General features: G+C 40.0%; 1 protein-coding gene across 1 annotated transcript in view; it reads left to right on the top strand.

Moving 5' to 3' along the window:
* The window catches only part of TENT2 (terminal nucleotidyltransferase 2), a 75,535-nt gene that overhangs the window by 18,257 nt on the left and 29,705 nt on the right, over positions 1 to 27,573 (top strand). Inside the window, exons 9-11 of the mRNA XM_065406097.1 lie at positions 11,077 to 11,153; positions 16,488 to 16,616; positions 20,982 to 21,025. Of these exons, the coding sequence (XP_065262169.1) occupies positions 11,077 to 11,153; positions 16,488 to 16,616; positions 20,982 to 21,025 (250 nt within the window). The remainder of the gene's footprint in view (positions 1 to 11,076; positions 11,154 to 16,487; positions 16,617 to 20,981; positions 21,026 to 27,573) is intronic.

Raw genomic sequence — 27,573 nt, 5'->3', positions numbered from 1 at the left:
AAAGAAACGACATCTTAGGAAAAAATTCTCAAACAGCTCTAGTTAATAGTTACTTCATTGCAGGATAAAATTCAAAGGGGAAAAAATTCAAGATGTTTTCATCTTTTAAGTGTTTAACTGTTGTAAAGAATTAATTCATGATTTCTTTGAGTGTGGCAGTGTGGATCCCACTGTAGATGTGAATGTGCCTCACATACACAAGCTCAGAATCTTTTGAATAGCAGTATCTGTCGGTGCTTCACATGCCCCCTGTGCCATCTCATGTTCCCATACCAAGACATAAAGGACAGAATGTCTGCAACCCTCCCTCAGTTGCCTCTTACTGTCTGTGGCAGCAAAATGGAACCTAGCAAATGTTCAACCCACTACACTTCTTGAGCTTCAAACTTTGTTTTGTGAAGAAACTCTTCTTCACTTCTCGTTATCTTTGACTTGGATGTTTAAAAAAAATGGGTACTTGCCCCATATGCCCCCTGTAGAGTAGGGCAAGGCATTTTGCACCAACTGTCATCATTACAAACTCTAAACCCACAGGGTTTAAACCCTATCTTTCATATGGTCATATGCTCTTCATTGATGGGCTCAGCAGATGTCTCTTCCACTTCAGGGACAGGGACGTCCCCAGCAAGTGTTTTTTTTCTGCTGCAACTTCTCATCCTGCACTCAAAAACTGAGACACATCAGGCTCAAATTACTTCTACTTGAGCAATCCATGAAAGTCATGTCTTACCCTGGGGAAGAGAAATCCTCCAACCCAGAGTTGAGGAGCCTATCCATGGTAAGTGCCTCCCTGTAACCAGGCACCATAACCTTGGTTCCAGTGGGGAGAAGAAGCCTTTGAAAGAGAGATACTCCTCTTTGCCATCTCCAAGCCACTCTTTCTTCCCTACTTCAATTAGGGAATCCTCCCTAGTGGGTCAGAATGTTCCCAGAGTTCCCTCTAGGTTTCTTTCTGTACTGGGCACTGATATGTGACTGGCAGTGGACAGGAGAACTGTAATTGGGCCAGTACCCTTATAATCTGTCACCTTGGCCTTACTGGCGCTGCTGCGATCTACTCCTCCACGTGTTCAGAAATGCAGAGCCTCATCCCATGTACTAAGAAAACAAGCACCTTCATCCTTCTCCCATGCTGCCGCTCATGCTTGGGAAGAGCTTACCATAAACATCTGCAAAACTAACTCATTATCCTCCTTCAAAACCGGCCTTAAAATTCTACCTTGCCATGAGGCCTACACAAAACTTGGCAATTGTTATGCTGCAGGTGTGCTGAGACCACTACCTATCCTGCTGACCAATACTGACTGTTTCCTTGTACTTCCTATCTGCCTCTATTCTCTGTTGTCTTTTGCCTTATACTTGGATTGTAACCTCTTTGGGGGCAGGGAATGTCTGTTTGTACAGCACCTAGCACAGTGGGGTTCTGGTCTGTGATAAAATTGCTCTCCATCTTCTCTCGTCTAATGGTATCCAAATTTCTTGAGACTAATGCTTACTTATCTACTGGTTAGAGAACCTGCTTCCATGTGGAACCTCAACGTTGTCCTTTCAAAGCTTATGGAGCTTCCCTTCAAACCCCTCTCAGAGAGCTCCATCTACAGTCTTACTCTCAAAACAGTCTTTTTGGTGGTCATCAATTTGGCCAGAACAGTGAGAGAGTGTCAGGCACTCATGTCAGAACACCTGTGTCAAGGCTCCTTCCCCACTCTGAACTTTAGAGTACAGATGTGGGGGCTTGCATGAAAACTTCTAAGCTTAACTACCAGCTTAGATCTGGTCCACTGCCACCACTCCCAATGTGCTAATTCCCTTCCCTGGGTAGCCTTGAGAGACTCTTCACCAATTCCCTGGTGAATACAGATCCAAACCCCTTGGATCTTAAAACAAGGAGAAATTAACCATCCCCCCTCCTTTCTCCCACCAACTCCTGGTGGATCAAGATCCAACCCCCTTGGATCTAAAACCAAGGAAAATCAATCAGGTTCTTAAAAAGGCTTTTACTTAAAGAAAAAGGTAAAAATCATCTCTGTAAAATCAGGATGGAAAATAACTTTACAGGGTAATCAAACTTAAAGAGCCCAGAGGAACCTCCTCTAGCCTTAGGTTCAAAGTTACAGCAAACAGAGGTAAACACCCTAGTAAAAGGTACATTTACAAGTTGATAAAACTAACACGCCTTGCCTGGCTGGTACTTACAAGTTTGAAATATGAGAGACTTGTTCAGAAAGATTTGGAGAGCATGGATTGATGTCTGGTCCCTCTTAGTCCCAAGAGCGAACTCCCCCAAAACAAAGAGCACAAACAAAAGCCTTCCCCCCACCAAGATTTGAAAGTATCTTGTATTGGTCCGTTGGGTCAGGTGTCAGCCAGGTTACCTGAGCTTCTTAACCCTTTACAGGTAAAAGGATTTTGGAGTCTCTGGCCAGGAGGGATTTTATAGTATTGTACACAGGAGGGCTGTTACCCTTCCCTTTATAGTTATGACAACCTGTATACCTCATTCTGTATGGGCAAGGTGGTATTGATACATCATTGCAAAATCCATTCTCAGAGTGATTTCTGAGGTCCATTTAAGTCAATCCGTTAATGTATGTCTGTTCTTCCCGAAACTCCACACCAGGGGAGAAAAAGGTACATACTCTGGACATATTCAGAGCTCTTCTATATTACATTGACAGGCCCAAATCTTTCAGAATGTCTCCTTTTCTATTTGTGGCTATAGGGACAGGCTACTTCATGCACTCCATTATCCGTTTAAGTAGTCTTTGTATCTAATTGTGTTACCAGCTGGCTGTTGTGCCTATCCTAATGATTATTAAGGCTCACTCCAGCAGAGCCTAGGTGACATCTGTAGCCTACTTCTGAAATGTACTGAAATCTGCAAGGTAGTTGCACAGAGCAACCCACTCATGTACGTCAAGCATTATGCACTGGATTTAGCTAGATCTGATGCCAAGTTTGGGAAAGCTGTACTTCAATTTCTGTTCAACTGATTCAGCTGACGCTCCTTGTGCCACCATCCCTTGCCTTTCTATAGTAGCAGTGGTCTTTAAGATGTTGTGGTAAGTGTGGGTCCCATGACCCATTCTCCATCCCTGCTTTTGGAGTCCTCAGCAGTCAAGGGCTTTGAATTACGAGAAACTGAGGGAGGGGGAGGGACATGGCCGTTGCACAGGAGCATGAGGCAGCACAGGCACATGTGCAGCCCTGCTGGATGTGGCTGTTGAAAAGATTTTAAGTTTGTGCATGTGCAATTCAGACCAGGGAGGGGTTGTCACTTCTTACCCTGTAACACTTAGTGCCTCTCAATGCTTTGTCACTGTAACTCACTACCTGGGACATTGAGTCAGCAGCAAGCATGCAGGTCATACCCTGAGTGTCTGTGTGCTATGCAGCCAGCCCTGGTTCAGCAAGTCTGACCTGAGCAGCCTGTCCACAGACCCACTCTGGCTTCTACCAGCCTTGGTTACAACTAGCAAGGTGACCCCAACATGCTCTCAGTCCCAAATTTTCCCAAAATCTTGTGCTCTATGTCCAGCTCTCGCCTGGACAGTTCAGAGAAATAATAAGGTCCGTATGTCTCTTTAAAGGAACAAAAGCACATCACAGTTTATTAATTTAATTGGAATAAATATATCCTTTCCTGCAAACCCAGCACAGAATTGGTTTATAGTAAAAAAAAAATAACCTATGTCCTCTTGTTAATACATTTAAGTGATGCCAGGTAAAAGAAATAAAGTTAGAAAGGGTTACAAGCAAATCAAAAGGGAAAACAGGCATCTAAAAGATAAACTAGCAAGGCACAGGCTTTGTTCAAGATGGTTCCTCACACCAGTCTTCCTTCTTCCCAGTCATGGCTGACTTTCTCTCAGGACCTTCCACAGAAGCACAGGGTGCTGGCTTCACTTGTCTTTGTGAGTGAAAGATCTTGGCCTAAGCAGATTTCTCACTTTATTTTCAGTGTCCAGAGACTTCAATACAACCTTGGTTGAAAGACCCATCTTTCTCTGCTGTTCCCTTGTCTGTCTAGTGATGGATGTCAAAGGTGGCTTCTGTCCTTGCTTATATCTTCCAAATTTGAGTGACCTTGTTTCAAGAGGCAGGATGACCTCATGCTGTTCTTCCCTTCCTGTGGACTTCCCATCCCCCTGCTTACATAAATGGCACTTCTATAGTTTTTTGGTCACGCTTTGCTTAATTTCATTGAAGACCAGTAGATAGCTGCCATCTCTCCTGGCTGAGAGGGAACCTGTTTCTGTTTGGGCACAGACTTTAAAGCATAATATCATTAAGTATTCATATTTCCTCACATAGTGTTAATACATACATACATACATTTAATCATTATCATCATCATAATAATCACTGGTGTATCATTAACTTTCAGAAAAGATTTCAGAGTGGTAGCCGTGTTAGTCTGTATCAGCAAAAAGAACAAGGAGTACTTGTGGTGCCTTAGAGACTAACACGTTTATTTGGGCATAAGGTTTCGTGGGCTAAAACCCACTTATCGGATGTATGCAGTGGAAAATACAGTAGGAAGATATATATACACACACAGAACATGAAAAAATGGGTGTTGCCATACCCAACTCTAAAGAGACTAATCAATTAAGGTGGGCTGTTATCAGCAGGAGGAAAAAAACTTTTGTAGTGATAATCAGGATGGCCCACTTCAAACAGTTGATAAGGTGTGAGTAACAGTAGGGGGGAAATTAGCATGGGGAAATAGTTTTTACTTTGTGTAATCACCCATCCACTCTTTATTCAAGCCTACTTTAGTGGTGTCCAGTTTGCAAATTAATTCCAGTTCTGCAGTTTCTCGTTGGAGTCTGTTTTTTGAAGTTTTTTTGTTGGAGAATTGCGACTTTTAGGTCTGTAATTGAGTGACCAGGGAGGTTGAAGTGTTCTCCGACTGGTTTTTGAATGTTCTAATTCTTGACGTCTGATTTGTGTCCATTTATTCTTTTGTGTAGAGACTGTCCGGTTTGGCCAGTGTACATGGCAGAGTGGCATTGCTGGCACATGATGGCATATATCACATTGGTAGATGTGCAGGTGAACGAGCCTCTGTAAGGCTCACCACCACACAGATGGTGTGGCTGATGTGATTAGGTCCTATGATGGTGTCCCTTGAATAGATATGTGGACAGAGTTGGCAACGGGCTTTGTTGCAAGGATAGGTTCCTGGGTTAGTGTTTTTTGTTGTGTGGTGTGTGGTTGCTGGTGAATATTTGCTTCAGGTTGGGGGGCTGTCTGTAAGCGAGGACTAGCCTGTCTCCCAAGATCTGTGAGAGTGAGGAATCGTCCTTCAGGATAGGTTGAAGATCCTTGATGATGCGCTGGAGAGGTTTTAGTTGGGGGCTGAAGGTGACGGCTAGTGGCGTTCTGCTACTTTCTTTGTTGGGCCTGTCATGGAGTAGGTGACTTCTGGGTATTCTTCTGTGTCTGTCAATCTGTTTCTTCACTTCACCAGGTGGGTATTGTAGTTTTAAGAACGCTTGATAGAGAGCTTGTAGGTGTTTGTCTCTGTCTGAGGGATTGGAGCAAATGCGGTTGTATCTTAGAGCTTGGCTGTAGACCATGGATCGTGTGATGTGGTCTCGATGAAAGCTGGAGGCATGTAGGTAAGTATAGTGGTCAGTAGGTTTCCGGTATAGGGTGGTGTTTGTGACCATCCCTTATTAGCACTGTAGTGTCAAGGAAGTGGATCTCTTGTGTGGACTGGTCCAGGCTGAGGTTGATGGTGGGATGGAAATTGTTGAAATCATGGTGGAATTCCTCAAGGGCTTCTTTTCCATGGGTCCAGATAATGATGTCGTCATCCTTACCCACAACTTTTTCACATTTGGGGACAATGTATACCTTAAAGTCAGGGGCACTGCTATGGGTACCCACATGGCCCCATAGTATGCCAACATTTTTATGGCTGACTTAGAACAACGCTTCCTGAGCTCTCATCTCCTAACGCCCCTACTCTACTTGCGCTACATTGATGGCAACACCCATTTTTTCATGTTCTCTGTGTGTGTATGTATGTGTGTGTGTGTGTGTGTGTATATATCTATATATATCTATATCTATATATCTTCCTACTGTATTTTCCACTGCATGCATCCGATGAAGTGGGTTTTAGCCCACGAAAGCTTATGCCCAAATAAATGTTAGTCTCTAAGGTGCCACAAGTACTCCTCGTTCTTTTTTTCAGAAAAGACTTCACCCTGTAAACTTTGATAATACAGTAACACTGTATACAATCAGTTGATTCAATTGTTTATCACTTGAGGTTCAGCCCATCCACCCCACCCCTATCTTTATAGACCAGTAAACTTCTGCAATGCATTGTTTGAAAAGTAAAACCCAGACCAAGCTTCTCTCCTGCTGGGACATAGTTGCCATGCTGTCTCCTCCCCCACTTGTTAGCTTTATAGCTGTGTTTACCTGATATGTAAAAATGGGTCTTCATTGTCTCTGCCTGATCACCAGGCTGGTCAGAGAAGCAAATACACATTCCTTTGTCTAGGGCAGACCTGGTTACCAACTTCCCCTGGCATGCCTGGTTTAAACACATTTTATTAATCATTCCAGCATACATCCATAACTCTTAATACATGCTGCATATGTACCTCACACAAGAATATTAATGATCAGTGAGTTATTAAATTTTCAAATGCCTCACAAGGCATATTTTGTACAAAGTTTATTACAGTAGTGTGTAGGGTGTGAATACAGGGGTGCTTAGGGTCACAGCATGTGGTCCACATGCACACACATTGTGGGATCCACAGTAACAGCATCTCGAAGAACCATATTTACTGTAGGGTAAGTAACTGATCTTTGTACTTTGTTGTAAAACCGTCTTAACATCAAATAAACATCATTTTTTGTAAAGATGTATTGTTTTTTAATTATTATGCACAAACTAGAGTCTGGTTTGAATCAAAATTAACATTCTAAATACTTTGTGGAGAGAGATGTTGAATTTGTAACACAAATTATGGACTTCCAAGCTAACAGTATAGTACAAGGATTATGCATGTGCATTAAATACTTGGCTTAGTATTTAATTTTTATTTTTTTAAACACTTAAGGAAAAACAATGTGTATCTAAGTGAAAAAATAGACCTCTCAATGAAAGCATAATGGCTGCAAAAAAGTTCTTGTGAAATTTATGAATGAATATGAAAATAACATTAGCCTAATAAGAAAGATGCACTAGGATGCTGTACAGCAGGGGTAGGCAACCTATGGCACACGTGCCAAAGGCAGCACATGAGCTGATTTTCAGTGGCGCTCACACTGCCTGGGTCCTGGCCACCGGTCCGGGGGGCTCTGCATTTTAATTTAATTTTAAATGAAGCTTCTTAAACATTTTAAAAAGCTTATGTACTTTACATACAACAATAGTTTAGTTACATATTATAGACTTCTAGAAAGAGACCTTCTAAAAACTTTTAAATGTATTACTGGCACGCGAAACCTTAAATCAGAGTGAATAAATGAAGACTCGGCACACCACTTCTGAAAGGTTGCCGACCCCTGCTGTACAGCATAGCTATTTATATCCTGTTACCCTAGCTAAGTTTTCAACATCTGAGTGCTTACTTGGAAAAAAGATTACATGTAAAAGCATTAAATTAGTGACAAAGTATAGGAATGGTGCCCAAGTCTTTCTGATTTATGGGCCTGCATGTTAAGATAGGAAGACAATTTGTATATCATTTTCATATGATGACTATACTCTAATCATTCCTAGTAGAGAATCATTCCTGAGCAGCTTTCTAATATTCGGCTATTTTCTGCTCATTGCCCCCTTTCTTCCTGCTTCCCCCCCCCCACCCCCCCATCCTGTTCTGGGGCGGGGAACCCAAAACTTATTGAGACCTTCCTTGGAGAGATCCACGTGATCAGATCAAAAACCCCTACTATATCCCCTTTGGTACTACAAAATCTAGTATCTCCTCAGTTTTTATTAGTAACTACCTTCCAATTTTGCTATACTTGCATTCTGGATTATAAAATGCTAATTAGGATTTCATTACATACTTTTTCCATGTACAATGAGGTTCAAAATAGGAGAAAAGTGGTCTGTTGGATAGGGCATAGGACTGTGGGACACAAGATCAAAATATGCAAAATATTACTTTTAAAATAGTTGAATCGAATGATCAGTCATAGATAAACAGTGGATAAATTATCCAAATAGTGAAGTAAAAGCAAGGATCATGTAAAGTTTGCCCAGATACCATAGTGGTCTCCTGTGCACATTTAGTAGTAACTCACAAGTGAGAAACTTAAGTGATTAGATGTAGTTATCTTTATGTAACAGCAAGTTTTAAAAAAACTCAAACCCTAAGAATATGTATGAAAATGACCATATTAGGTAGTTTTCATAAATATTCTGATAAGCTTACAGTTCATACTAGTTTTGCCAATAATACTACTATGTAAAGTTTCCACTTTGTGTGTTGGTGTTAAGATTATGGTAATGTATTAGGTGAAACTCTTTACAATCAGGGATTGAAAAATTTACTTGTCATCTATTAGCCCCTGGGGCAAATTTATCACCCAAGAAGACTATACTGCCAACACCTGTAGCTTATGGGAATTAAACAGCTGCTGTACTATTTGTGTATTTTTAGTTGTAACATTGTCAGTAATACTTTCTATGTTTTATTGCTTTTGTTAGACCTTCTTTCTTTCTTTTTTTTTTTTTTTTAGATTCAATCTAATTATAGGGAAAATAACTTTCATGGGAAGGGATTTTGAGAAAAATCCTGTTTCAGAAGACTGAAAACTATTTTTTCCTGCTTCCTGGCCGCCTTGAAGGAAGGCTCTTGTCAATTTCTCTTCTGAAATTGACAGGAGCCTTCCTTGAGGGTAGCTGCCAGAAAGGCAGAGAGCTGAGCCACTGTGCCTCCCTGCTAACCCCCCAGCTCTGGGACCCAGAGCGGTACTGCTTGCTCTCCTGAGCTAGAGGGTTGGCGGAGGAGGCAGAGTGTCCTGTGCTCTGCTGTGTTTCCATGAAGATTTTTCCAGTTCTAGTACAGATTTGACAAAAGATTTTGTTCTACTGAATAGGCATTTTTTGACAAAACTAAGTTTCATCAGAAAATTTCCCTAAAGGTGATAGATACATCTTTCCTGAATAGTCTTCAGTGTCTTATTTCCTCTTTTTCTCCTTTCCTTCACCTAATTCTTTCCCTAATTGTGTATGTTACTGTCTCCCTCTTCTCCTAAAGTCTCCATGACATACTACTTTTCCATCTTATCCCATCAACTTCTTTCTCTCCCACACTCTTCATTAACTCACACATGCATGTACCCATGCACTTACCCATACAGAGATCAAAAAATGAACCAGGCAATGAATACCTAGAGGACTAACCCTGTATAAACCAAATTAAATATAGGGGAATTCACTGTCCAGGCATCTTCTCTCTTTCCCAGCTGCTCCCAGGAAGCATATTTAGTTCAGTGCAGTTCAGTGACCACTAATATTCCCAGCGGTGTTTTCACATTTATTTACAATATCTACCAAATACTAACTCAAACTTGTAAACTTCCTACTCTGCTAATTTTCTGTTTACTTTGTGGGGCTTTATTGTTCTCTGATGACTTCTGAAAGAGTAAGATTTAACTCTGATATAGGTTTTAAAATAATATGTCGGATACAATGGGCTGTTTTAAAGCAATTAACAAAATAAAAATTCCTTTACCAGTATAATGTGTTCTACAGATATTCAGAATTGATAGCTTGATTGGCATGCTTCTGTTTCCACCAATATAACAATTTATAGGATTATTTATTATAAAGGAAATGTAAGCAACATGCCAAAGGGATTTTCTCCCAAGCAGAGATTATTAAACAGCGATCTCATGATTATATTACTGTGTAATGTTTCTCTCAACAAAAGCTCACTGCTGAAATGATTATTGTTTTGTTTTTGATATCTATATGGCAATGATTTGTAAACCTATTAAAGCTTCATAAATAGATTTAAAAAATTAAAAAAAGAGATGGCTGTTAAAATCAAAGCAAAATAAGGAGTGTTTGACACTTTGAGAAAATTTGACTGAATCAGTCCTGAATCTCTAATGTATCATTGATTTGAGTTCCCTTCTGGTCTATCTGCAGTGTGTCCTTTCTGTTATAGATTAAAACATTGCTGTTCTTCATTGACTGTAAATTCAGATGCTGTCACTAATCTAGAGTTTTCTAATCTCATACAGGCACTACAATTAAAATTTGTCAGTTGGGAATAGGCATATTATGCTTTTCTTGCTGCACTTGTTTTGCTGCTAATAACGTGAAATTTATAAAAATCGCACACACTGAAGTCAGATTAACAATGAAGAAACTGAGTTAATAGCAAATCTTGCATATTTTGTACAAAACAAATATCTCATTCTAAAGTGCTTGTTGCTTGATATCCAAACACCACTGCAGAGTTAAGAAACAACCAGGACAGTGAAGAGTGTGTAGCCACATTGGTGTGTCCCCAGAGTACGATCAATTAAATCTGAACCTGAATTGTATAGGAAGATCCTTGTGTTTCGAAACCTTCTACCTGTATTTTCCTTCTCCCTTTCTCAGGGACTTATTCCAAACTAAAACATCACAGAAATGATTTCAAAAGATGCTTCATCAAACCCAAGTTTGTTTGTTTAGCAAAGGAATATATATTAAATATTGTCAGTGTAAATGTGTAGGCTAATATGAAAACATGTAGGATTTTAAGCCATCCTATTGGTTTGGACTATGTTCTTCTTGCATATCCTATACTATCCAATTTCAGTATTATTTAGTTGTATCAGACATAACCGAATTCAAGTCCATAATTGAGGCATGAGCAATAATGAAGCAAATAGCACATTTGACATCCTCACAGCTTTTATTGACCCCAAAAAGCAAAAGTCTAGAGGCTTATCTTAAACTCAAGTTTCCAGTAAACAAACTCATGGTTGTTAATTCAGTCAATGACAGGATGATGATGATGATAAATATATTGTAGTTATGTCTTATTATTTTGAAAAATGTGTGTGATACAATTTGGCTTCTTTCCTCCCCCATAGCTGTGTGGAGTTTGACTTGAATGTAAACAATGTTGTAGGAATAAGAAATACATTCCTTCTCAGAACCTATGCATACAGTAAGTTGTCTTTATATTTTCTTATTCCCAGAGAACTTTCTCCGACTTTAAACTAGCACTTCAGTTAAACCCTCTTGATAGGTACTTTTATTACACATGCACTAGTATCTAATCATATTGGGATGTTATCTGTCTTATTAAGTAACTAAAATAGGTACAGTAATTCTTGTTACTCACAATTCTTAAAAGATCAGTTATATGGAGAAAAGTAGTGTAGTTTAATATGACTACATATTAATATTATATTATATTCATATTTAATATGAATCTTTTTAACTTTCAAAAGTTAAAATGTATATTTTTTCATGCTAAGGTCCACAGATTTATTACAGTGGGTGTGTCAGCCTGCCTTGCAACTCGGGGGCAGAACCTGCCCCATCAATCACTGGGAGCAGCGGAATGCCCTGCTCCCTGATGGTCCCCCAGTTTTTTCTGCCTTCCTACTGCAGAGCTTCTTTGAGGGGAATTCCAAACAGTATTTCAGATTTAGACTGAAAATTCCATTGAATAATTAGTCTGGCTAATTCCTAGTAGAGTCCCAGGCCTGCCTTTGATTTTGGGGGGAGATTGCCCTCTCAGCTCTGATTCCCCTTCTGAGGTGTTTGGAGCAGCTGGCACCCTTGCAGAGAGAGCTAGCCTGAGAAAAGCTAGAGGTAAATGGAAGGGTCTGTGTCTTGTTGGGGAGCTTGACCAGCTCTGCAGGCAGAGTGCAATTTCCCAGTCCGGGTGGGGTCACCTTAGACCCTTGCCCCTGGACAGGAGAGGAGCCAGGCAGGATTAGAGAGGCTGGCAGTGCTGGGCAAGAAGCTGCCCAAGTAGGAAAATGGGACAGGCAGGATTGGGAAAGAACAGGCTCTGGGGGAAGCAGCCCCCTCCATCTCCCTGAGGAGACTGAAGCCAGAAGATCAGTATGCCAGATGGAAGACTGTGCCAGTGTCCCTTTAGCCCACACTAGCAGCCACGCCACTGACTGCAGAGCTCAGCTGCCCCCGCTTCCCTTCAGGTCACTGATGTGGGGGGCTCCAGATACAGCGCAGTCACTGCCAGTGCCTGAGAATGCAGTAAGGAGCCTTTGGGCCCAGCTCCCTCCCCCTCTTGCTACCTCTATAACAGCCCCCAACTTGAATAGATTCCTGCTGACATCCTAGATGAGAGTCCCCTCACCCCTGGGGAAAACAGACTTATCTGGCCCATGTGGATCCCATACAAAAGAGAGGGATAGAGCTGCTGGGGAGCCTGTTCTTGAGCCCAAAGCTAGTGCCTTCATTGAGAGACCTAGAGAGGGCTGTGTTAGGGCAGAGAGACAAATAACCTCAGCATCTCTGAGGTCATGGAAATTGCTAGCCCCTTGAAATATTCCCAGTGCAATGTGAGCCCAATTTCACTCCCCCCTCTGAAGCAGGATTATGGGGACAAACTCCAAAAGGAGAAATAAATGAATAATAAAATCAGTGCTTGGTTCCCCTGCTCACCTTCATGGAGTGAAGCATATCAGCTAATTCTCAGCACCAAGATCTTCTGCTCACCCTCCCAGAGAAGATAAGCAGAAAGATCGGCCCTCTCAAACAAAAAGAGGATAGACTTTTGTCAATGAGTACTGGATATTTTAAAGCTATCCCTACTTGGTCTGCAGCTGTCTTGTAGCTGTATATCCCTCTTGATGCACTTTGGGAAGATGTAATAGAAGGCTAGGGATTCTCTGTCACACCAAAAAGATTGGGAAAGTATCATGCTGTCATCTCCAGCTGGTGCTGTGGGTCACCGGGCCCTAATGTTCAGATTATTGTTCCTAGCTTCTATTGCAGGTTGCCATGCCTCACCACTGCCTCTCCCTCTCCCGCAGCAGGTAGCTGTGGACTAATGGCAGGACATCAGCCCAGATACAGAATAACAGTCAGGCAGGGAGAGGTCTCTTGGTTCACCGCTTACTTTTTTCTACCCTTGACTCAATTTTATAAGGGTAGAAGGCCTCCTCGGTGTGCACCAGACAAAATGTAATCTGCTTTCACTACCCAAGATAAATGTGGCTATTTGGTGACCAGGGAGTCTGTGTTTCTAACTGGTGGAGATTTTTACCTGGGTGACCACTTCATTATACAGGCCTTTCACAGGTATCATCTCAGCTCCCTTCTTTGGGCATGAAAACTTAGATGGCATCAGGCAAACAAAAATAAACTAGTACCCTAAGTACCCCTGCATACTTTCACAAGCAGCACTAACATGGTCTTTCTCAACCTAAAAATCATGTGGCCTAAATGCTTCTCTTGGGGGGGGAAAGTGGGAATCAAATCTGTTTGATGCAGGTATATAGTGCTTTGCTCCTTGGGATCAGATGCTCAGGCAAATCAGATCCTAGCTATCTTAGTGATATAATGGAAAAAATTATGGAAAACTGAGGCTATTCAGTCATCAGAAGAGTTGACTTCTACTTCTTCCAGACACTAAAGAAAAAGGAATACAGGCTATTTGGCAAGTTGGAGCAGTCTGTGAAGTACAACAGGAAAAGCTACCGCTTTGCAAATGGTAGCTAGAACAAGTGCAGGGTCAGTAGCTGTCACATATTGCCTAAGTTACCTGCCTGTCAGCCCTGTCTGGAATTAGGCCACTGATCAGTGCCAGGCTTTTTCAGTTTGCGGACAAAAAACGGCTACCTATAGTTTTGATCAAATGAGGTGACAGGCTTCCCTCTCTGGGCAATGTCCAATGTAGCTGTGTGAGAATTTCAAGAACATCTTTGTCCCATTCCCAGTCTCAGTAACCAATGCAAAAGCCACAACATGAACAAAATCATCATCATCTACTTCAGATTGGAGTGTTGCAACACACTTCCCATCCTATTTCTAGCCTCACAATCCGGGACAAGGAGAGCAGGGCCGTATCTGAAACATCTAACTAAAAGTTTCTAGTAGAGGCTTGTCTTTAAAGCATTCCCATTTTACCATCCACAATTTTTGTGTTTGCATATGGAGGGCAGGCCTGTTTCTTTTCCCATCTTCAGTGATTTTACTGTTTGTGAATTTACATGTGTTCCCAGGGTCTCTTTCCAGGACCATGTTGGCAATAATACTGGCTTTATGGAAGGAAATTCACTTCTCTTCCTGGCCAATTCTTCTGATAAGGGTCTGTACAAAGAGAAGGCTGAAGCAAATACACAGAGTGATACAATTCCTACTATTCAGATTCAGGACAGACCCAGACACATGGTGCCACGGAAGTTAATCATAGGCCTATGCTGAGGAGAATACTGCCTGCTACAAAGTCTCATCTTGGAAGAATGTAAACAGAGTATGAAGATTGTCATAAGGAAAACAAGTGGTGTCACAGGAAAATTGAATTCTTACTGCATCCTGTTGGGAATTCTGATCTCAAACACAGGATCTTGGGATCTTTCTGATTCCCTTCAGGGAATGGATACCTGAAAGAGAGAGAGCACATCATCCACAAGCTGAAACACAGTGGTTCAGTGAGGTCTCAGAGCACTTACTTTTATCTTTTTCATGGATAACTAACCTGTTCTGGTCAAGACAGTCAGCATGTCAGATAAGATTTTCGTAATAACTGGGAAGAACAGAATCTGGCCTACCTCATAGAGATTCTCTCATCGAAGGCTGAACAAAGTTTTTTCTTATGTCTATGTGCACTGCCCACCAATGGGGAAACGAACACCAAGATTTACATGGCAAAAGTCAAATTAGCAAATTGGCTCCTCCACCCAAAAATCTCACTTATTGTAAGCCGGTTTGATGGGCTAATGATCGATCTCTGTGCATCTGGAAACCTTATAACCTTGCTGTGCATGAGGAGCCAAGATGTGAAGTAGTGAATGACCTCTCATAAAGCTGGGTAAAGTCCTTGCTATATATCTTCCCACCTTTTCCACTGCTCCCCAAGATAATACAAAAGGAACGAGACAGTTGCAGTGTTACTGATTATTCCTTTCTTTCTCTCAGGCTTGATTAACCTAGCAATGGATCTTCGGGTGTGTCTGTCTCACACAGGAGGTCTGTTAGTGCAAGACCAGTCCTCCATCCAGGACCATACAGGCTTAAAATGAATACTTGGATGAAGTATGTTTTGCTTGGGCACTCTTATATTCCTAAAATAAAGCCAGTCTAGGGGAACTCAAGGCTATGTTTCACTGGTTTAACACGGTAATTAAACTAAGGGCTTTGTACCAGAATAAGTTCTATTTGACTTCTCTTTGGGGTCCATAAGATCAATAATCTCAAGTCTTTGTAATGTGTTCTCAGCATGTTCAAGAAAAGACGTTTTTATACAAATCCAACATTAAATATTTTCTTAAGGCATCAACTTTACTCCAACCCCACAAGGTTATAGAGTGTGACTCAGGAACCTCATTGTGCTCCTTACAGACTCAGTATTGTACTTTTAATTCGGAAAGATAGCCCTCACAATGCTCATTGCATTAATTCCTTAAGTAAATTCAAAATATTCCTCCTTTGGCTAAGCAACAAAGTACAGTCCGTAGGCATGCTGACAATGTCAGGGTAGAGTAGTTATGTGTTCTGTATTGAGATGGCATTAGTTAACCAAATTCTATATATTGGTTATCCAGTCTTACCTGAAGATATTTCCTTTCTTTTGGCAGAAATTTTTTCCACAGCTTAATGCCGAGGGAAGAGAGATACATCATTTACTTATTTTTAGATGTCCATGTTTAAAGGATGATCCTGCTTTCCACCCTGTAGGCACATTGCTATGAAAATCCCATTGTAATGGATCTGTGGACCTTAGCACAAAGAAGAATAGGAAAAATTATGCATGTTTACCTGAAAATTTCCTTTCTTCAAATTATAAGACCTACCTAGGAGACAATGGATTATCTAGGGTAGAGACTGACATCCAAGAATTTGGGTTTGTTTGTTATGTGGAATTTACCATGCTCTGCAATAAGAGAAATTGTTTTCTTCAAAGTATATTTAACATCATCTGTAATTTAGGAAAACAGATTTGAATTATCCTAGCTGTGGAAGTTATCTCAACTTCAGGAGGCGGGGCATTCCCTTGCTACCAGTGACTGGTGGGTCCAATTCTGTTCCCCAGCTGCAACCAGGCTGAAGTATCCATTGTAATGGATCTGTGAGCCTTATTACTCAAAGAAAGGAAATTTTCAAGTAAGCATGAATTCAATTTCCTATTCTGGTAAGATGACAGTAGCACTGGGATAACTAATGAAATTCTGTAATAGGCAGGAAAAGGGGAGCGCAACGTATAGTAGGTGGTGTCATGTTAACCTGGAGGGAATATAAAAACTTTAGCATTGACAATTAGTTAAAAATTGCTTGTTTTGATGAGTATTTATTTTACTTACAGTTGAGAATCGAGTTCGTCCATTAGTACTGGTGGTTAAGAAGTGGGCGAGTTTTCATGACATAAATGATGCCAGTCGTGGTACTTTAAGCAGCTATAGTCTTGTGTTGATGGTTTTGCACTATTTACAAAGTAAGTATGTTTTCAGCTTTTGAAATTGTCCCTTTTTAAAGTAATATTTTCCTAGCTTTCGTTTTTTTAACATTAAGATCTCAAGTAACCTGATAGAAGTGGCTGAGGATAAAGTGAAAATTATTTTTGTATTCTTTTTCCTTAGTGCTTCCTCTTATGTAGTGAGGATGGACCTGTTCTCTGGAGGTAGACTAATTCTTAATAAAAATGTGTTTAGAAGACCTTGTATTGCTATAAAATAAACTCAAGCCCAACTTAATATTTTCACTTTACAAGAGGTAGATTTTGGTTAACTGCTCTGCTTTCAGGTTATTTTTGTGTTCAGCAATGTCTTCAGGATATCCTAAGGGAGATTGCATGCTATTGGGTGGCCTCCTCTGTATTCTAATTTCCCAGGACCTGAACAACTGGGGCACAATGAATTCATGCAACCAGAGCTTAAGTTCATGAGAGCTTCCTTACTATTGATTTTTCATTAAGGGACTGGTATATCCAGTGATCATGAACTGCTGGGGTCCCTAAGTGTCCATAGTCTCTCATCTTTTCTTGTAGTTTATGTATTGAAATATTGAATTTCTGTCTGTATTTGGTAAGCCTCAGGGCTGCTGAGTTGAGGCTCCTTGTTGCAAATTCAGGGGAATGGTGCAGCGCAGAGATTGCTTCTGTAAGCATAAGATTGAACAGCATGCTCCTGGATCCCTCCCCCCATATGCTTATATTGCTCTGTTATGTTAAAGAAATCCCTCTACATCATCTCCTAAACTGTTCTGCCTGCTTAGGAACATAGGAATAGAGAATCTATATCAAATCAGTGGTCCAGCTAGTTCAGTATCCTGTGTCCCAACTGTGGTCAGTAGCAGATGTTTTGAAGGACAGTGCAAGAAACTCTAAGGTGTACAGTTATGGAGTAACTTGTCTTCAGAGGAAGTTCTGTGTAGCCTCTGCCACTTAGAGGCTGATTTATGCCTTGAAGCATGAAGGTTTGTATTCCTTCCAAATTCTTGTTTTTAATCTTTTCTAATGTAACTCTCAATGTTCTTATCTATATAAATATCAATCCTTTTTCTAATCCTACTAAGCTCTTGGCCACAAAAATCCCTTGCTGTTCTACCTGCAAATTATGTGTGCATTTTAAAGTTTTTCTTTTATCAGTTTGCTGCCTTTCAGGTTGCTTAGTTTTTCTTTCCTGCAGGTAGGAAGATAGACATGGCTCTATTTATTCACTTTTACATAATTTTCTTGGCCTGGATGTCTGATATCCAGCCTAGAATGTATAGCTGACTACTTACTAAAATGTCTCAAGGAACATGTGATACCATGATTTCTCTGCAAGCTTTTTACAACAATTCAGAAGTTAACTAAAAACACAATTAACCAGGTTGATGGCTCTGATTATTGTAGCAAGACAACATCTATAAGCATAGCAATTTAAAAGGCATATGTCATTCCATGACCAGTTAGATTGTTACCTCTTAATTCTATCCTGCTGAGACTGTGTAGATATTCCTAATGTAGCAGTCACCATGGTATCTAGGCACCAAATGTAAGAGTTAGTCCGTGTTGTCCTATTATGAGTATATTCTTGGTCTGGTTGTCTGCTATAGGTTCCTTTGGGGAGATGTCTATGGAAGGTAAGAGTCAGTAGCCAAAATATTGCTAAGTCTGTGGTTTTTTTTTTTTTTTTTTTTTTTTTTGTGACTCAGAAACCTTATGGTAGGTGGTGGAGTGTTTCCAAAATAGTTTCTTGCTCCTTCCAGGTTTAAAAAAATGGCTATATTGTTTGCGTGCAACTGGGTGGAATGGATGTAAATCATTGAAGCAGCCTATTTTAAAAAATGACATAATTGGGAAGTTAATCAGTGAGGTCTTCGTCAGTCCTGGCCATTTTGGTTATAGGATCAAAACCACTGTGGGCCTTCAGATCCTAAGATTCCAAATAAGAAAGCTGAAGTGTGTGCAAGAGGGGGAAAAACGTATTTTCATAGAGTTATGAAAGCCATTTAGCAGTCTTTAAAACGGATTTGGCCCAAAAGTTATAAACCATTTGATGTGGTCAGTGGTAAGCTTTCAGTGTAAGTAGGCTGCCTCACTTGGAGATTAAAGGCAAGGGCCTCACTTTTTATTTTTTTTATTTTAATATTTGTATTACAGTAGCACCCAAAGAGTTCCTGGTTCACATTGGGGAACTTTTTCCACTGTGTTGTGCAAAGCCACAGAGACACGCTCTCAGGTTTGAAAAGCTTGCAGTCTATGAAGACAAGTGTTCTACAAATGGTAGGGAAGGGAGATACAATGAAATTCATAGATTTTTATATACATAGATATTTTGCAATTACTACTTGTGAGGCGGTGATAATTGCACAAAATCCCTGTGACAACCACTGCATTTGTTTGTGGGAAACTATTAGGAACCTAATGTGTGTTTTGCTATCTCCTAATATTATTAAGCAATTGGAAATTAGTTGGAGAAGCAGCACCATGTGATCAGCCAGCTCCCCGAGGAGAACCAACAATTCACAGACCATAGTTTGGGAGCTTTTTAGCTATGTTAGATCAACCTCCTGGGCTAAAAAGGCTGGGGGAATGTGTCTCTGGATATATGCACAGCTGCTAGTGGTTGTATTCCTAATGTTTTATTTCTGCAAGATTTACTAACACACAACCGCTGATCACACATTGGTAGGAGGCTATTGGAAACAGCTTATCTTTCTTAATTTTATACTTTACCTACAAAAATCCTAGTAAGGAGGTATAGGGGAAGAAAGGAAAAGCAGATATTTCATTTATCAGTAAAATTGAGTCCATCTTTCCTCCCTAGTACTATCAAATCTCTGTTCTGTTTCCTTTTTTCTCTTTGCCAACCATGCTACTGTGGAAATCTTTTTTGACCTATGGCTTGAGTTTATTTTATAGGTACACACGTTTCTTGAGCTTTAACCTTCCTACACGAACAGGTCCATCTGCACTGTATTGTAGGAAAAGAGGAACTCAAATGGCAAATGTGATTACTGACCAATAACATTTCCCCCCTTTATAGCCCTAGACTCTTGATGTATGATGTAGACTCAGATGAAAATATCTTGAGCACTCAGATGGCTCAGATTTTGCTTCCTTTCCTGTCATTCTGACAGAATGCTGGGAAATCTCCAAGATGTCATAGAAATAAGATAGCTCCTTCATATCCCCAAACGCCCACAAGCAAAGGAAACCTTGAGCATTAAAACAGCTGTGATCTTATTCTTAGCAACTCAATTAGTCATTGTAGCATTCTTTTTGAAAATATGAAAGTCCTATTGCTGAGAATTCTGCAGGTCTAATTTAGTTCCCCAAAACAAAGGATATCTTAATAATTGTTCCCCTCTGAGACCCAGTTTTGAGTTCTAGATGCTAAACTTAGTTATCATTCTCCTTAAGGAATGGTATAGATTAACTGTTTTAAAAAATGCTGATGGAGTGACATCATAGCTTTAGTGCAACAAGGAGCTAGCTACCGGATCTGCAGCTCTAATAAATAAATAAATAAATAATAAATCGTTAAATGGAAACTCAACTGTTTTTTGTGGGGGTTTTTTTCTGTCTCTCTCTCTATTATGTTTAACACCATCTGATATGGAACATAAATATTTGCCCCATTATTTTTATTCTTTGTGTGTGTCCTGTCTCTTTCCCTCCCTCCCTCCCTAACCCCCCCAACACAACTCGCTCCACCACCTCAGGGTTTTATGAAAGTTAAAATTACCAATTTATTTGTTAGTGCACTAACATCACCAATGTCCACGTGGCTTTGGGACACTGCTAGCTGTGTAGTAAAAGCGGGAAATAGCACAGAAAATAATCTCTCTAGGGCTTTTGTCAGCAGTGGCTACTGGATATGTGGGACATTTTATTTTATTTTTAATTACTTTTGATGACATAGCGTGGCAGATTTTATATCTGAAGAACTGTGTATTATCTAGAATCTGGAAGACATCCCATGCCATGTTATAATCATGTTAGGGTAGATCCAAGTACTTGAGTTAAGCTATGATTATCCTTTTTGGAGTCTAAATAATAGTGGCCTACAATAACGAATTAACATGAATTTTAAAATGCAGTGTCTAGCTGACCTAGAAGTCTTCATATGTTTATTCTACAAATAACAATATGTTGATAACACTTTCATTTAACTGAATAATTTTCATATGAGAGATACAATAATTATATAAAGATTAAGAGGTAATTTTAATTTCACAAAGTACATGAAAGTGAAATTCAGAGTAAACGCTTCTATCATGGACTTTCAGTCCACACCTTTGGTGTAACTGATACAATATTGTTTTCTGTGAATTATGTGAATCACAGCAACTTTAAACTTTTTTTTTATAGCCCTACCTGAACCCATCCTTCCATCCCTCCAAAAAAATTACCCAGTAAGTGTTTCTTATAAATTATTATTACATCATATTTTGTATATAAAACTGATTATCTACAATATTAATGTGAATACTTAAATCAGCATTGGGTAAAATTAAATATAGCTTATGGTCATGGTCATTGGAACACTCAATGCCATTTCATTTGTGTGCAGAAAGTCTATCTGCTGATTCTGATCATTCCTTTTTTAGTATAAACCGTTTCAGTTGCATACAAGATCAGTTTTCAACACAGGATCAGACAATGTGCTGTATTGTTGTTAATAGGAGCTGCACACCTAATTGACCATGTACTGTGCTGAAAATTTATCAGTTGCATATATTAGTCTGGTGTAACATTCCGCTTGCTATTTCTTAATACTCCTTCCAGCAGTGCTTTCATTCTTGTTGTCTGTCAGCAGCAGGAAAGGCCAGGGAGAGAGCCAACTGCCTAGCTGTTGAGTCACTTGGATCCTCCATTTGATCAAATTTTTAGACCAGCAGAGGACAAACCTTGCATATTTAATATGGAGGATTGTGCGTGACCTTCCCATGACTTTAGGCTTCAGTTCCGTCAAGGGTGTGTGTGTGTGTGTGTGTGTGTGTGTGTGTGTGTGTGTGTGTGTGTGTGTGTGTGTGTGGACACTTACTGGTATGCCCAGGCAGTGTCCCACTGATTTCCTATGGGACTACTGGGCATAAGAGTCCATGCTGTTGGATCTCTTTGTAGGATCAGGGCCTTAACTGGTGGCTCTTTGAATGCTTCCTGCCCTTTTACAGATATTCAATTGGAAAAGAAAAGGAAGTTGTTGAGTGGCTATACTTTGTATTTAAGTTGTTCAGACACATTCCTTATTCCTTCCTTATTCTGTTTTCTTCTTCCTGTGTATCACTTTTTTCATATTTCTCCCTAACATCTGACTTTTCTCCTCCATCTGTGCCTTCATATTCTTTGCTCCTCATTTCTCTCTCATATTTCCTATAACTCCACTCAGTCTCTTCTCTTGGTCTCTTTATGCTTTATGATGTTACTGATAATGACAGTTAGCTGTCCAGATTGTGCTGAATCAACCCTTCAGAAAACCATGCTTGCTACCATCACACACTGACAGCAGGAGAGTCAAAATTGCTGACTCTCTACAGCAGGGAGAAATAATAATATCCAGCTCTCATATAGCAGTTTTTATTCACAGTAGTCCAATGTAAGCCATTACACACAGTTAAGATTAACAAGAAAAACTTTGAAATAGAATACAAAACTCAGAATTTGCAATTCCATTGACCCTGCTGACTCGGTAGCTACAATTACTCTTTAAAGGTATATTTTATTTTTACATTGTGTTTTTATTCTTTAGAAAAATACTATACTTTTATATCTTTACCTCTCTTCTCTCAAGATTCACTTTTTTGGTATTGCATTACATCTGAAGTTACTTATTATTTTTTGAAAATATAATAGTCTGTGTATTTAAATATAACTGAACTTGCATTCAGGTCAACATTTTATGTCATAAATATTGCAATTCATGTGAAATTTAGTTGTCCTTTGTTCAGCATATATTTTTTTGAGTGTCACGACTCCTACAATTTGTTCCTCGTAAAAAATCATTTGAACATGTTTCTATAATGCAGTGTTGTCATAGCTGTGTTGGTTCCAGGATATTAGAGAGACAAGGTGAGTGAGGTAATATCTTTTTGGACCAGCTTCAGTTCGTGAGAGAGGCAAACTGTTGAGCTTACACAGATATGAAGAAGAGCTCTGTGTAAGCTTGTCTGTCTCCCCAATAGAAGTTGATCCAATAAAAGATATTACTTCATCCCCAGTGTTTCTAGGGTTTATTTGAACTCTCACAAAATGCAGGTGTTCACATTGTGGACTTGCCAAAGCAGTAGAACTTTCCTAGGAAAACATACTGTGGGAATTTATCTGTTTTAATCTGAAGGCATTGTAGATTCTTTTTAACTGTGTTTGAGTGACAGCAATTTCACAGATAGGCACTTGTATTTGCGGTGGCAGTGTAGGTATTATATGGTTAATAGCCATTACATTTACTCTTTTGGGATTAATTTATGACTATATAGTACCATAAGATGTAATAATATTCTAATCAAAATCTTGTATTAAAATAATAAAAATGTTGGCTTCTTGCAATTTTCTAGCAGACTGTAGTATATTGCTGGCTCCACCTTCTCCACCAAGAATGTAGTTACTTAAGTATTCAACTATTGATCTGAAAATTGTAACTCCTACACATTGGATAAACTACAAATTTAGAATGAAAATGAGGAACACCCTACAAAAAACTTTAACTCAAGATGCTCAAGTGCATTTCACATTAATGTAATCACTAAAAACTAGGGCTGTCAATTAATCACAGTTTACTCAAGTGATTAACATGAGTTAATTAACTCGATTAAAAAATTAGTTGGGATTAATCGCAGTTTTAATTGCACTGTTTAATAATAGAATACCAATTGAAATTTATTATAAATATTTTTGGATGCTTTTCTACATTTTCAAATATATTGATTTCAATTATAACAGAATACAAAGTGTACAGTGCTCACTTTATCATATTTTTATTACAAATATTTGCAAAAAAGATAAACAAGAAATACACCTCTACCCCGATATAACGCGGTCCTCGGGAGCCAAAAAATCTCACCGCCTTATAGGTGAGACCGCGTTATATCGGGTTAGGTCCGGTATGTCTTGCTGGACTGGACCGGCTTCCCCAGCGGTGATTTAAAGGGCCCGGTGCTCCAGCCGCTGCGGGGAGCCCCGGACCCTTTAATCACCGCCGGAGCTCCGGCAGCGGGCCTCAGGCGGGGATTTAAAGGGCCCGGGGCTCCCCGCAGCAGCTGGAGCCTCTGGCCCTTTACATCACCGCCCGAGCCCGGCTGCTGGAGCCCTGGGGCTCCAGCAGCCGGGCTCGGGCGGTGATGTAAAGGGCCCGGGGCTCCACACGAATTCAGATATAACATGGTAAAGCAGCGGGGCTCGGGTGGTGCTTTAAAGGGCCCGGGGCCCCCCACTGCTTTACTGTATTATATCCGAATTCGTGTTATATCGGGTCGCGTTCTATCGGGGTAGAGGTGTATTTTTCAATTCACCTTGTACGCGAACTATAGTGCAATCTCTTTTTCATGAAAGTGCAACGTACAGATGTAGACTTTTTTGTTACACAACTGCACTCAAAAACAAAACAATGTCAATCTTAGAGCATACAAGTCCACTCAGTCCTACTTCTTGTTCAGCCAGTTGCTAAGACTTACAAGTTTGTTTACATTTATAGGAGATAATGCTGCCTGCTGCTTCTTTACAATGTCACTTGAAAGTGAGAAGAGGCATTCGCATGGTACTGTTGTAGCCGGTGTTGCAAGGTATTTATGTACCAGATATGCTAAACATCCATATGCCCCTTCATGCTTCGGCCACCATTCCAGAGGACACATTTCTATGCTGACGATGCGCGTTCAAAAAATAAGGCGTTAATTAAATTTGTGACTGAACTCCTTGGGGGAGAATTGTATGTCGCCTGCTCTGCGGTTTTACCCACATTCTGCCATATATTGCATGTTATAGCAGTCTCGGATGATGACCCAGCACATGTTCATTTTAAGAACGCTTTCACTGCAGATTTGACAAAACACAAAGAAGGTGCCAATGTGAGATTTCGAAAGATAGTTACAGCACTCGACTCAAGGTTTAAGAACCTGAAGTGTCTTCCAAAATCTGAGAGGGACGAGGTGTGGCGCATGCTTTCAGAAGTCTTAAAAGAGCAACACTCCAATGCAGAAACTACAGAACACAAGCCATCAAAAAAGAAAATCAACCTTCTGTTCTTGGATTTGATGCAGATGATGAAAATGACCGTGCATCAGTCTGCACTGCTTTGGATCGTTATTGAGCAGAACCCGTCATCAGCATGGAAGCACGTCCTCTGGAATGGAGGCCGAAGCATGAAGGGGCATACAAATGTTTAGCATATCTGGCATGTAAATATCTTGCAATGCCAGCTACAACAGTGCCATGGAAACAACTGTTATCACTTTCAGATGATGTTGTAAATAAGAGGGCAGCATTATCTCCTGTAAATGTAAACAAACTAGTTTGTCTTTGCGATTGGCTGAACAAGAAGTAGGATTGAGTGGACTTGTAGGCTCTGAAGTTTTACATTGTTTTGTTTTTAAGTGCAATTATGTAAAAAATTCTACATTTTATAAGTTTGCACTACAGTACTAGTACGAGATCAATTGAAAAATACTATTTCTTTGGTTTCTCTTTTTACAGTGCAAATATTTGTAATAAAAATAATATAAAGTGAGCACTGTAAACTTTGTATTCTGTGTTGTAATTGAAAACATATTTGAAAATGTAGAAAACAACCAAAAAATTTAAATAAATGGTATTCTATTGTTTAACAGTGCGATTAAAATGGTGATTAATCGCGATTACTTTTTTAATGTCGCAATTAATCACGATTAATTTTTTAAAGTTTGACAGACCCACTAAAAACATAAGAAATGTGCTAGTTATAGAAACATCAGCGTCCAAAGAAACTCACATATATTACTTATGGTCACAGTCCCACAGAACAATATACATCTCCATATTCTGATACTGTTTACCAATGCAATTTGTTCCCTTTCAGTACAAACCTACACCATTCCAGTTATTCAGAATCAAATACACAGCTTTAACTTGTCCTGAAAATACTTGTAGGACTTTGAGAAGTGTCTAATCTAAATTGCAGATAATAGGTAACATTGAGGAAATAAGTGTTTTGAATAGGAAGTAATAAAGGCCAGATTTTCTGCTTCAGTCTAGCCCCTTTAGTGTTGTGACAGTGCAGAGGGGCTGGAGAGCAACCAGATCTGCCCACCTGTGGAATTAATTGTCACGGGGGAGTTTGCAGCTGGCAGAGAGCTGACATTTGTACCTCCTGAGTTTCGGAGGAATGCTGGGTCATATCACGTGTGGAGTTGTGTTCTGGTGCTTCCAGGCTGGCAGACAGCCTCTTCTGGGCTGTAGTCAGATGCATAAATTAGAGCAGCCCTGAAGCTGCCTCTTACAATGCCAGACCCAGTGCAGATTAAAGGAGTTTATTTGCCTCTGAATGAGGCATCTATTAGTGGCTACTTTGTATTTTCCTCCCTCCTTCCAGCTCCACCCTTTGAAAAGGTATGTGAGGGAAGACACTCCAAGACTGCTAGATTCTATGCTGATAATGTCAAATTGTAGATTTTTAAAGGAAAATTACATGGCCAGAGTTTCCTTGTGTGTGTTGCTTTTAAGTAACTAGCTGTGTTGAGTGTTGGGTGGAGGTTTGTGTTCCCTTCCAATAAGACATGTAGAATGGGAATATATATTACTCACCAAAGGCTTTTAAGCAAAGTAAGCAGTCATGGGATAAAAGGGAAGGTTCTCTCATGGATTGGTAACTGGTTAAAAGATAGGAAACAAAGGGTAGGAAGTCAGTTTTCAGAATGGAGAGAGGTGGAGAGAGTGGTGTCCCCCAGCGGTCTGTACTGGGTCCGGTTCTGTTCAATATATTCATAAATGATCTGGAAAAAGGGGGTAACACGGAGGTGGCAAAATTTGCAGATAATACAAAATTGCTCAATATAGTTAAGTCCCAGGCACACTGCGAAGAGCTAGAAAAGGATCTCTCAAAACGGGGTGACTGGGCAACAAAATGGCAGATGAAATTCAGTGTTGATAAATGCAAGGTAATGCACATTGGAAAGCATAATCCCAACTATACATATAAAATGATGGGGTCTAAATGAGCTGTTACCACTCAAGAACGAGATCTTGGAGTCATCATGGATAATTCTCTGAAAGCATCCACTCAATGTGCAGCGGCAGTCAAAAAAGCTAACAGAATGTTGGGAATCATTAGGAAAATGATAGATAATAAGACAGAAAATATCATATTGCCACTGTATAAATCCATGGCACGCCCGCATCTTGAATACTGCATACAGATGTGCCCCATCTCAAAAAAGATATATTGCAAAAGGTTCAGAAGAGGGCAACAAAAATGATTAGGGGTATGGAACAGCTGCCATATGAGGAGAGATTAATAAGACTGGGACTTTTCAGGTTGGAAAAGAGATGACTAAGGGGGGATATGATAGAGGTCTATAAAATCATGACTGGTGTGGAGAAAGTAAATAAGGAAGTGTTATTTATTCCTTCTCATAACACAAGAACTAGGGGTCACCAAATGAAATTAATAGGCAGCAGGTTTAAAACACGGAAGTATTTTTTCATACTTCCGCAGTCAACCTGTGGAACTCCTTGCCAGAGGATGTTGTGAAGGCCAAGACAATAATAGGGTTCAAAAAAGAAATAGATAAGTTCATGGAGGATAGGTCCATCAATGGCTATTAGCCAGGACGGGCAGGGATGATGTCCCTAGTCTCTGTTTGCCAGAAGCTGGGAATGGGCGACAGGGGATGGATCACTTGATGATTACCTGTTCTGTTCATTCCCTATAAGTTATCTGTTCTATGAAGAAGACACTTGTGTTGTTGACCACTTTCTGAAGACCGGATAC

Source organism: Emys orbicularis, chromosome 6 (assembly GCF_028017835.1).
Source record: "Emys orbicularis isolate rEmyOrb1 chromosome 6, rEmyOrb1.hap1, whole genome shotgun sequence".
Lineage (NCBI taxonomy): Eukaryota > Metazoa > Chordata > Testudines > Emydidae > Emys > Emys orbicularis.
Note: the sequence above shows the minus strand (reverse complement) of the source record. Positions and strands in the feature narration are given on the sequence as shown.